Source organism: Staurois parvus, unplaced genomic scaffold, assembly GCF_062004578.1.
Source record: "Staurois parvus isolate SC_StPar_1 unplaced genomic scaffold, SC_StPar_1.0 ptg000818l, whole genome shotgun sequence".
NCBI classification, from domain to species: domain Eukaryota; kingdom Metazoa; phylum Chordata; class Amphibia; order Anura; family Ranidae; genus Staurois; species Staurois parvus.
Genome location: NW_028318614.1, coordinates 12729491 through 12742465, shown reverse-complemented (window position 1 = coordinate 12742465; position 12975 = coordinate 12729491). Strand labels below are relative to the sequence as shown.

The 12975-nt window shown below is 38.6% G+C and overlaps 1 protein-coding gene across 1 annotated transcript in view; it reads left to right on the top strand.

The window, feature by feature from the left end:
- Positions 1–741: 741 nt before the first annotated feature.
- The window catches only part of TH (tyrosine hydroxylase), a 93304-nt gene continuing 81070 nt past the window's right edge, over positions 742–12975 (top strand). The window contains exon 1 of the mRNA XM_089654951.1: positions 742–853. Coding sequence (XP_089511077.1) covers positions 764–853 — 90 coding nt within the window. The 5' untranslated portion in view covers positions 742–763. The remainder of the gene's footprint in view (positions 854–12975) is intronic.

The following is a 12975-nucleotide window of genomic DNA, read 5'->3' as shown; positions in this document are numbered from 1 at the left end:
GAAACACATAAAAGAGCAAGGATCCCTCTGTCCACTTTATCATCAGTCCCTTAATACAATTTGATGTTGATTGATTATGAGAATCACCTACTAAATGCTAAAAGTTAATGCACATTGGTCTGGGAGGGGAGGCACTCTAATGACTGTACTTTTTTGTTCTCTTTTTAAAAAATATATATGAATAAAATTATTTTGTAATTTGCTATGAATTTAGCTGTAATCCTTGGTTACCTTAAAAATCCATTTATTTTGCTCTTTTAGTCATGTCTAAAAAAAGTGATATAAAGATCATTTGGGTATAGGGTTGCATGACGCTGTTCACGTATGACAGGCTTGTACTAAAGTGGTTAAGTCACTGATGCAGAACAAGCATGCAGAAAGTACTGAAGCTGTAGGATCAACATAACAACCAGGCAACAATCATCATCATAATAGTATAAATGTATTAGTAGAGGTGTAGTGCAGATGAGGATTCATCTGTGTCTTCATGGGGCAAGTGCAAATCTACACTTCTATGAAGTTGGCAGGAGGAATGATCTGCACAGCTCTGTTTAAGGAATGCTCTGCAGAGATCTGACAGAAATGTTAGGCAAAGAGATAGTCTGCAGGTTGCACAAGGTATGGGAGAGATGTGCTAGATAGAGGACCAGTGTCCAGCCTCCTCCCTCAGGCTTGTGGTGGGGGGAAGCGGTGACGTCAGACTGGCTCTATATAGCTGGGGCTGAGAGCAGGTGCAACACAAGACACTTCTAAAAGAGTAGTGATGCCGACACCAAATATCTCCGGATCTGCTGGGAAAAGCTTCAGAAGGGCTGTTTCTGAACTCGACCCTAAACAAGCTGAGGCCATTCTGGTAAGGGGGCTTATTAGCTGTAAGCTCTGCGGCTCTTTTTTCTATGCAGTAGACAGATATATCTCACACCTGCACTGATGGATACTTTTTAGACTAGACCTGGTGTTCATGCATGCTGATTTTGCTTAATATTTATCTTTTTTTCCGTTTGAGTGGTTCATTCATCTAGGTACCTTTATTGCAAATAAAATTAAAGGATATAATAAAAAAGAAAAGAAGAAGAATATAGCAGATGCTTTAAAAAGAATTTTGCAATGAAAACTAAGTAAAAGTGGAGCAAGGGTCCAGAACTACCAGTCAAGTTTTATTTGCTTTTTACATTTTTTTCAATTCTGCACTTTTGCTTAAGTTTTTTTTTATTCTGCACTGCAAAACATTTACAATATTTAGCATTTTTGTTTCAATCTGCGTACTTTATCTTTGCTTTGCATTTCATTTTATAACATTTCAATATTTTTAGTATTATTTATTATTATTTTATTTTTATACAAAAAAATCATTTTATAACATTTCAATATTTTTAATATTCTTTATTATTATTATTTAATTTTTATAAAAAAAAATTAAATGGGTAATTGTTTATAATATATATAGACTAATTTATATCAATTAAATGTATTAGTAATGATACCTGTATAGCTTATTCAGAAGTGCATAAAGCATTGATGGTGTGTAAAGTGTTGTAACCCAAAGCAACCATTCAGGTTTATGTTAACTGTTGCAGGATCAATGAAAGTTCATTACTGGTTGGTTGTTATAGGTTATTGTATTTTGCATGTCGTTTTTGCTCCTTTCCCTGACATTTGAAATGAGCGCACTTATATTTTAGATTTAGAGAATTACTATTTTGGTATAGTATGAGAATGTGGATATAAATTGATGATATAAAATGACAATAATAAGTGAACAATGTCAAAGAGATAAAAAATATTGGAAGTTAATGCTGATGTGTGGTGATCACTGTAAAAAAGGTAAATCACAAACCGAGAAAGATGTAATAACTTCCTGTAAGTGCTCCATCTGCTATGATAGGATCACCAGTCATCCTAGAGCCACCCCAAACATTTCACTATCACACAGCATGATTTAAGATGGTCATCCACAAATAGAATTTTGCCTTATTTTAATTTTTTTTCAGAACATCGTTCAATTTTCCAATACTTATCTGAAGGAGCTGGATGGAAATTTTTTTCTCAAACCAACAAAATTCTAATGCAAACCATACATGATTGACATTTTATTTGTTCAACCAGCAGGTTGAATAAAAAAAATGAACCGATTCCCCCATCCGCACATTTGATGTGGATGGGGGAATCACTCCCACTGAGGTATTGTATTCTGCCAGAAGAGAGCCTTCCCTGCTGGCAGAATACAATCGTCAGTATTGCCGGCTAGCTGGCGGCACTTTTTGGAAAAGCCTGTCAGGCTGGTAGCCCATACATGGATTGAAATTTGGCTGGTTCGGCATTTGGATCCATATATGGATGGCTTGACTGTGAAGGTGCTTTTCATTTAGGAAACATCATGCATTTTTAATTGAAATATGTTTTATTAAAATTAAGTTTTAAATGGACAGCACAGTGGTTAAATGGTTAGCACTTCCGCCTGGCAGTACTAGGATCGTCGGTTCAAATCCCAGCCACGGCACCTCCTGCCTGGAGTTTGCATGTTCTCCCTGTGCCTGCCTGGGTTTCCTTCGGGTACTCCGGTTTCCTCCCACACGCCAAAGACATGCTGGTAGGTTAACTGGATCCTGTCTAAATTGGCCCTTGTATATGAATGTGAGTTAGGGACCTTAGATTGTATGCCCTTGAGGGTTAGGGACTAATATGAATGTACAATATATATATGTAAAGCGCTGTGTAAATTGACAGTGTTATACAAGTACCTGAAATAAATAATAACGTCTTTTGAAAAAAAATTAGTTAACTCGATGATGGCCAGAAAGGGTTTTCTGATTAACTATTTCTGATTTTCTGTGCAAATGTTTGAACGAAAATCTAACTGTGTATGAGCAGCTTTAGTGCATGCAGTGGAAATGAGGACCAAACAAAAGTAACTTACGGTAACCATTCTAAAATGATCTGCCATTCTCCAATATGACAGCACATTTGGGTTAATTTGATAAAGGAATAGAGACTGTTAACTTACCGTATTAAATAAGGTGAAGCTGTGTTTTTGTTGAATACCCAATCACATGCAAAGCAAATAAAAAAAAAATATTTTACATAATCATACAGTAATTAAATAATTGAAATGAAATCAGCTTCACCTCATCCACTAAACAAAATGACCATTTACCTTATAAAAAGGGAACATGCTCAATTCCTTTAGGAAGTCAGGCCCATAGTCTTTGGCTAAAATGGGCATTATGGCTATTTAATGTCATTAGAGACTTCAGAGATTTGATGGATTTGTAATAATTTAAAATAATCAGCATGTCAAAACCATTATGGTTTACCACATATAAAATATAGTGGCAGATTATACATAGAAACATAGTTTTAAAACATAGATACACATTAATAGGTTTGGGTGGTATTTTTGGATATTGTCAAGATTACAAATTTGAACAGTTTTTTCATTTTTTTCGAGATGAAATATTGTAAAACACACAGCTGAAAAGGTCAGAGGAAGTACAGCTCCCATGTCTCTACTTAATATGATCTGTACATAGTATAGCCAGTTCATAAATGAATAGCTAAATTTGGGCTGCCATATTAGAAAGTCCAGAATGGTCTTTCAATTTCAAATATCAAGTATTTATTTCTAAAATATTTTATACAAGTAATGTAAGGATTAGTTTAAACACCTGCAAACATTAAAACATTTTACCTGACCATTCAGTGTCCATATTGCAGAAAAATATTAAAAGGTTGAACTTTCTCTTTGAAGAGTAGCTGTCCAGTCCATAAGGACACTACTTCTAGCACAACTTTAAAATAAAATAGTAAAAAATTATTGTCAATTATTTTAATAGCCATATATTGTAGCTAAGATGACCTGTGGTAAAAACTGGGACTAATAGTTCCTGAACAGCACAGACTGCCCTGTACAGTTTATAACTTTTTACGGGAAGGACAATGCCATGTCTTTTGCTGAATTTACCTATATATGAGCACCATTATATTTATTTATTATTTATTACAGGTATTTATGCAGCGCTTTACATATGCACTTTCTGGCCACGTTATTAGGTACACTTGTTCAGTTGTTTGTTAACAAAAAATTGTTAATCAGCCAATCACATGGCAGCAACTCAATGCATTTAGGCATCTAGACGTAGTGAAGACAACTTGCTGAAGTTCAAACCGAACATAAGCATGGGGAAGAAAGGGGATTTAAGTGACTTTGAACGTGGCATGGTTGTTGGTGCCAGACGGGCTGGTCTGAGTAGTTCAAAACTGCTGATCTACTGGGACTTTCAAGCACAACCATTTCACGTAAAACCAAAGGGTTTACAGAGAATGGTACGAAAAAAAGAACATATCCAGTGAGTGGCAGTTGTATGGATGAAAATGCCTTGTTGAGGTCAGAGGAGAATGAGCAGACTGGTTCGAGATTATAAAAAGGCAACAGTAACTCAAATAACCACTTGTTAAAACCCTTGTATGCAGAATACCATCTCTGAGACCACACAGGGCATTAAGATGTACCTAACAAATGTACCTTTAGTCACCGCTCAAGGAGTTTATAATCTAAGATCTTTAAAATGATTCTAAAGGCTCATTTAAAAAACAAATAACAAACATATCTATACTTACCTGCTGTGTGCAGTGGTTTTACACACAGCAGTCTGGATTCTCCTCTTCTTGGGTCCCTGCAGGCTTTCCTGGCACCCACTGCTCCGTGTGTCCATTCAAACATGGAGCCACACTCGGCCCCACCCCCTCTCAGTTCTCATTGGCTCACTGGCTGTGATTGACAGCAGTGGGAGCCAATGGCTCCTGCTTCTGCCTCAGCCATTGAGAAGAGGCAGTCCCAGGATAGCCGAGACTCCAGTGCACATCGCTGGATTGAGAGGGGGCTTAGGTGAGTATTAGGGAGGGCTGCTGCACAGAGAAGGATTTTTTACCTTCATGCATAGAATGCATGAAGGTAAAAAAAACCTTAAGCCTTTAGAACCACTTTAACTCACATTCATACAACAAACAGGGGCCAATTAACCTGCCAGAATGTCTTTGGAGTGTGAAAGAAAACCAGAGTAGCTGGAGGAAAGTGACGCAGACACAGGAAGAACACGCAATCTCCAGGCATTAGTGTCCTGGTTGGGATTTGAACTGACATATACAGTACATGACTTCTGTAGGTTTAAAGTGGTTGTAAACTTCAGACATGAAATATGAACAAAGCATATCCCTCTATAGCGTGTACTTGTCTCAATCCAAAGCACTAAGTGTAATTTCTGTCCGCTGCCTCATTCCTCTGCTATCAGTATGAATCACTTCTGAAAGGTTTTCCTGACACCAAGAAACAAAATGGTGACGGGGAGTAATCTCCAGCAGATTGACAGCTTCAGCTCTGTTCCTGTGTGCTGTGTGAAGGGGGGTGTTCAGCTCTCCGCCCCCTACTTTTCAGAGCTGAGAGATCCTGTACTTTGAATGGGTCTAGGGGAAAAATTTCTGTAGATAAACAGATACAACTTATGTAGGAGGATTTGTTATATCTCTGTGTATCACCTGAGGCCAGTCACTTCACTGGATATACTGTATGTGACAACCACTTTAACATGCCTTTTTTTACAGTTGAAGTGCACCCAACTCACATATAACAAGTAGCATTGAAAGCCTAAAATTGTTTCTTTTGCTAGTTTGTTTTTCTTTCTTTTATTCTCTGATACAGCTTTTGTTCTTGTATGATTGGTGATTTTGAAGTGCTAAGTGAAAGTAAACACTTGCCACCTGCTAACAGTACATTTACTGCTAGTGGGCGGCATTGCCAGGCACTGCGACATACGCGATGAACTTCCTGGTTTTTGGGCGCGTGTGCATGTGCCCCCTGCTGACCTATGCTGTGATTGGACAGGGCACAAGTTTGTCAGCTGGTTGTAGCCAATGATTTTGGCTGTATACCTGCTGATCAGCTGTGGCCAATTACAGCACAATTACAGTTTGCAAACACACAGAACAGCGATCTGGCTGTTTCTTCTCCTTGTCTCCTTGAAGAGTTCAGGGAGTAAAAGCAGCACACATACACTTGTTAGGCACACAGTTAACCCCTTGATTGCCCTTCTTATCACCCCTTTCACTGATTAGTGTCATTATTACAGTGTTATCACTGATCACTGTAGTAGTGCCACTAGAAATGTCAGTGCCAGTTAGTCAGTTGGTCAGTGGCCCTCCCAGCCAGTATCAGCGCTAGATTGTCTGCCACACTATCACAGTCACACTATAGGTCGCTGATCACTGCCATTACAAGTATAGTGTCTATACCTGCATAAATTCCAATATATATATATCATAGTTTCTAGATGTTACACCTTTCACACAAACCATTTAAAATACACTTATTGGGATTTTTTTTAACCAAAACATGTAGCAGAATACAATTTATGAAGAAATTTGATTTTATTAGATATGTTTTATAACAGAAAGTAAACAATACTGTTTTTTACCTAAACATGTTGGTCATTTTTTAGTTTATATAATAAAATTTAATTTGCATACAGTGTTGCACGACCAAGCAATTGCCAGTTAAAGTAGCACAGTGCTGAATAGCAAAAACCAAGTGCCCTGGTCTTAAAGAGGACTTGAACTCTGGAAGCTGTCACCAGTATTGCCCCCTGCAGCTGACCCTTTCACTATTACTGATTTATCATGCCTTGTTCCGCAACTGTCTCCGTGTACAGGAGGCCATCTTAGTGCAGGGCTTTGCTTCCTCATGTCAGATAATAAATAAATGCAGAGGTGATGCGGCCTCTCTCACAGTGCATCTAACCCACTAGGTCTTAAAACTTCACTTCGTTATAAATATGAATTTAAAAAAAAGAACTATATAAGAGAAAACTCATGTAGCTCAAATTGTGCTTTGAGCTACATTGTGCTTTCTACAGAGACTACAGGAAAAAGTGGTGAAAAAGTCTCTGAAAACGTTTCCGCTTCCTATATTTTATAAACAACTAATATGAAATATAAATTCCAATGAATTGGTTTTTGGATGCATTCTGTTAAACTGTAATTATGTAAATATTGGTGAATATGATTATTTACATAATTATGACTCCAATTATGGACAAGCTAAAAATCAAAATGATAATGTAATAGGAAATACATTATATGCGCCAGTATGTGTGGCGCTGGTACGCACATGTGACGTGATGACATCATAACATGTGCATAATGTATGCTGTCACATAAATGTGAGTGACGCAGTGACATCAATTTTCAAATGGCCGTCATTACACATTTGTCTTTGACTACATCTTCTATCTGTTGCCCATTATTCACCCTGAAGAGGTCAGCAATAGTGAACCATGTTGCGCTGTGGGATTTTAAGTTTTGGGGACTTTGATTCACTTTACTGTTGATACTTTCAGAAAATGCAGGGAAAGTTGTATTTTATAGACTAGATGGTGTACACCAGAGGGATATTGTGACTAACAGAGCCTCAGATGGATGTTATAGTTTTTGATAGATGATGTCGGCAATTTAAATATGAAAAGAATAGTTATGCAGAATGGAAGCCAACTGAGATACTTTTTTGCAACTTTTTTCTTTTTAGGAAACAAAATTTGAGCCATAGAAGTTTTTTTTCTTATTTATTTCTTTTTTATATATTCATTTTTAGACTAAAAATAAAATAAAATTAGAAATACAATTTTACAACCTAGTGGGTTAGATGCATGTGTGAAAGGTCACATGCCTGATGAAGGGGTCCTGCGAGACTCCGAAACGTTGCCTTGCTGTAACTATGTGATGGTTTATTAAAACCTTTGGACCCATATTGGTGATCCTCGGTGTGCTGGTGACATTTTTTCCTTGCTGATTCTGTTTGGTTCCAGCCGACGGTCACTGCAGCACCCACTCATACACACAGCCATTTTTAACGCAGGAACGTGTGCGTTTGGATCATATACTTGCATGTGTGAAAGAGGCACATCCCCTCTGCATCTAGTAATTATTGGTAAATTCCCATAAAAAGGTCAAGGTAATTGATTTGAATAATTCAGGTGATTTTTTTTTGACCTTTTGAGCAAATTCATGTCAGAGCTGCCCTACCAATGACTGGTGATCTGATGACGGGTGGGGGAATATTCAAGAAGCAACAGGAAAAGTGGTGTAGTGCAGATTCCTCCCCAGCAAACAGCACACTGTATATAGATACACATGGCCAGACATACAGCAATTTGGTAACAAATTTAATTTGGCAAAGCCTAACTTTAATAAAACTAATAAAGTAAATGGCACTGGCAGATCATAGTGTTTGTAATTGTAGGCAAATTGTTTTCTATAATACAAATTGCTTTAGGTGTTTCAAAGGGAAATCTGTTTACGTAGTATATACAAGGGTTTTAAAATGTGATTTGCCTATCTAATACGGTAAATAGACGTAGGAATTGCCTTAGGTATTAAGTTCACAATGGTAAAAAAATGTGATTTGCCTTAACCACTTAAGCTCTGGAAGATTTTATCCCCTTTAAGATCAGGCCATTTTTTCCTTTTAGCACTGTGCTACTTTAACTGGCAATTGCTCAGTCATGCAGTGATGTACCCGAACAAAATTTATACCATATTTTTCAAACAAATAGAGCTTTCTTTTGGTGATATTTGATCACCACTGAGTTTTTATTTTTTGCGATATAAACAAAGACATTTTGAAAAAAATATTTTTTACTTTCTGCTACAAAACGTATCCAATAAAAATATTTAAGAAATCAAGTTTCTTCATAAATTTAGTATTTTGCTACTGTTAGGGATCCAGGTATGACCAGAAATGTGTGGACTGACACAGGGAACAGCAGGCTACAGAAATGAAATAATAATAGAATTTATTAAGAGCCGCAACAAAATAAACAAATGCAGTGCAAACAAATCCAAACCTTAAACTAATATAAATAAGAACAAGTGTCTTCAGGGCTGGAGAGGTGGAGTGGTCAGGCAGGCCGGATCAGGAACAATCGGGCAGACAAGGTACAACAGGAGCAGGCAGGAGAATGGTGAGGAATAGCCGGGGTCAGTGCAGGCGGAGTTCGATCAGTGTCAGGGTCAAGCAGAGAAACCAGGCAGGCAGATCACAGGACCAGGTACAGGGGATCATGGGAAACAAACACCAAGGCACTGATTGCAGGCCTGGTCCTGCTTAAATAGACCTCCTGCAATCAGCCTCAGGTGATGGCTTGATTGCAGGAGTGAGACCCTGGCTGCTGAAAGCACCCTCTGGTAGGAGCTGGTACTGCAGCCCACAGAGCAAGTGAGCCACAGCACCACCAGTGGTGAGTCCATTCCTGAGAGCTACATGTCTTCAATGAAAAATCCCAATAAGTATAAATTGATTGGTCTGCATAAAATTTATAGCGCCTACAAACTATGGTATACAGTCAGGTCCATAAATATTGGGACATCGACACAATTCTAACATTTTTGGCTCTATACACCACCACAATAGATTTGAAATTAAACAAACAAGATGTACTTTAACTGCAGACTGTCAGCTTTAATTTGAGGGTATTTACATCCAAATCAGGTGAACGGTGTAGGAATTACAACAGTTTGCATATGTGCCTCCCACTTGTTAAGGGACCAAAAGTAATGGGACAGAAAAATAATCATAAATCAAACTTTCACTTTTTAATACTTGGTTGCAAGTCCTGTGTGTTCTTGATCTGGCCAACTGTTGTGAAGGGTGTTTTCTTCACTAGGTTAAGAATTGTTGTTGTTTTCCATGGTCTTCCGGGACTTTTGGTGTTGCTGAGCTCACCAGTGCGTTCCTTTTTTTAAGAATGTTCCAAACAGTTGTTTTGGCCACGCCTAATGTTTTTGCTATCTCTCTGATGGGTTTGTTTTGTTTTTTCAGCCTAATGATGGCTTGCTTCACTGATAGTGACAGCTCTTTGGATCTCATCTTGGGAGTTGACAGCAACAGATTCCAAATGCAAATGGCACACTTGAAATGAACTCTGGACCTTTCATCTGCTCATTGTAATTGGGATAATGAGGGAATAACACACACCTGGCCATGGAACAGCTGAGAAGCCAATTGTCCCATTACTTTTGGTCCCTTAACAAGTGGGAGGCACATATGAAAACTGTTGTAATTCCTACACAGTTCACTTGATTTGGATGTAAATACCCTCAAATTAAAGCTGACAGTCTGCAGTTAAAGCACATCTTGTTTGTTTCATTTCAAATCCATTTTGGTGGTGTATAGAGCCAAAAATGTTAGAATTGTGTCGATGTCCCAATATTTATGGACCTGACTGTATATACTGGAACTTATTTTTATACTACTAATGGCGGTGATCAGCTATTTATAATGGGACTGCAATAGTGCGGCGGGCAATTTGACACTAACCATGTGCTGGGGGAAACTGACTAACTGCTACTGAAATTACCAAATTACCAGTGACATTAATACAGTGATCAGTGATAATACTATACACTGTCACTGTACTAATGACACTGGCTAGAAAAGGGTTAATATCTAGGACGATCTAGGCATTAAATGTGTGCCTAACAATTTAGTATATGTAAAATGTACTAATTTTTACTTGCTTTGCTGAGATGAGAAAAAGAGAATCATTCCCTTTCTACAGAGCTCTGTGTTGATTTTCAATACAGAGCTCTGGGCTGTGATTGTACACAGCCAATTAGCAGGTCGGGGGTGAATCATTGGCTGGGACTTGCTGACAGGCTCCCACCGTGGACAATCGCAGTGCATGCTGGCGGGGGAAGGGGGGCCCCCTCCAAACCCGGAAGCAGGCAGCGACACACAGGTACACGGCCTTGCCGGTGCGGGCCGCCCGTCTGCAGTACATTGCAGGTGGGTGGTTTGCAAGTGGTTAAACAATGCAGGAAATATCTCAGAAGTTTTCAAGGAAAAACCTATGTAGGCAGTTGTCAAGTAAGATCAACCAAAAAGTTAGCAAATAAATACCAAATGGGCATATAAAGGAAACGTTAACTGCTAAAAGAGAAGATGGTGGAAGGAATGACCTAATGCAGTGGTCTCCAAACTGCAGCCCAAGGGCCAGATGCGGCCCTTTGCTTGCATTTATCCGGCCCTTGGGGCTCTATTTCGTCCACTGATACCAACAATGGGGCACAATTCCTTCCACTGAAACCAATGATGTGGCACAATTTCTCCCACTGCCACCAAGGATGAAGCAAACTTCATCCCAATGACACCAACAATGGGGCCCAATGTCCCCACTGATGGGGTACAATTCTTCCCACTGACACCAAGGATGGGGCATTGCTTTTCCCCACTGAATGTGGGACCTTTTCTACTCCCAATGGCTATAGTCCGGCCCCCCCAGAGTCTGAAGGACAGTAAACTGGCCCTTTGTCTAGAAAGTTTGGAGATCCCTGGCCTAAGGTATAGTGTATACATGGACACGTGACCTTGCAGGAAAGACACATAGGTACATATATAGATTGAATATACTGTATATGCTGGATGTGTGGATGCTTGCTAAGATATGAACAGAAAACCTATTACACAGGTCTGCAAACAATTTTTTTTCAAATGCTGTTTTGGTTATTCCACGTAATCTTTATGTTTTTTGGTGCACTGAATCCGAAAATGACCTCCATTTTGTCATAGGACATCACGTTTCCTGACAATTTAGGTAACTATATTAAATAAGGCAATACCTCAAAATAAATGGAAATAGACTTATAAAATTAAAGTTTTATTACAATTGTTTCATAAAAATCCTTTTTTGAACTGAAATGAGCTCACCTACACAAACTAAACTCGATTCTTCTTCCCTGTGAGGCTCCTCTTGGTGCATTTACGCTTGTGAGTAGCATCTGGAATGTCTCTCTGAAGCATCCAACAGTAGTCTGCCATCATTGTAATGCTCCATTTTCCCTGGTATCTCCTTTCCATCTCTTTAATGTCTCGGTGGAATCGTTCACCTTGTTCCTCACTCACAGCTCCCACATTTTCAGGAAAGTAGTCAAGGTGGGACTGGAGGAAATGCACTTTCAAACTCATCAGGCAACCTAAAGCTTGAAATGCTTTCAGCATTCGACGATCTTTTTTGTAGTGAGGATCTTTGTTATTGCCTAAAAATTTCTGTACCACTTCGTTAAATGCAAACCACCCTTCTTTTTGAGGATCCGTCATGGTATTGACAAACTCTTGATCAACTATAAGCCTTCTAATGTCTGGTCCGACAAACACACCTTTCTTCAATTTTGCCTCCGACAGGCCTGGAAACTTGGTGTCCAAGTATTTGAAGCATTCTCCATCTCTTGGAAGTGATTTTATGAATTGCTTCATCAATCCCAATTTAATGTGGAGAGGTGGTAGAAGAACTTTATGGGAAGGTACCAAAGTTTCTCGGAGGACATTTTTTTCACCGACTGTTAGCACCCTCGGCTGTCAACTCTTCTTGGTCCAGTGATTTTGTCGGTCTCAATTGTCCCATAGACACAGAAAACAAGGGTATTTGGTATCCCACCCACTGGATTCTTCAGGAAAGATTAACCCTTTCTACCATCAGAAGCACAGACTCAGGGCTGAGGCTTACACATACAACATGCTGCTGAGTATCCCAGTAGTCAGACATGTCACTCAGAGCAGCACTTGTATTCATCCCCTTTGCAGGGGGGGAGGGGCAGAGATTGTTTACCTGCAAATAACAACAAAGGACCAGAAGAGAACTAGGGAAATGAGGAAATAGAATTTTTTTTCCCTAAAACTTGCTTAGTTTATGTATATATTGCTGACCATCAGATTTACAGTGCTATATTTTTTTTTACATAACTCGGACAACCCCTTTAAGGTTTTTTTGGCATTTTATATCTTAAATGCACTTATGTGAATTAATTAATAGTAATTTGGACTTTAAATTTGGTTAAAAACCCATAATATAAAAAAAATACCAAAAATTAAAAAAATTTGATAAATTTGAAGACAATTTTGCATTTTGTGGAAAATCATGACGTCTAGGAGTT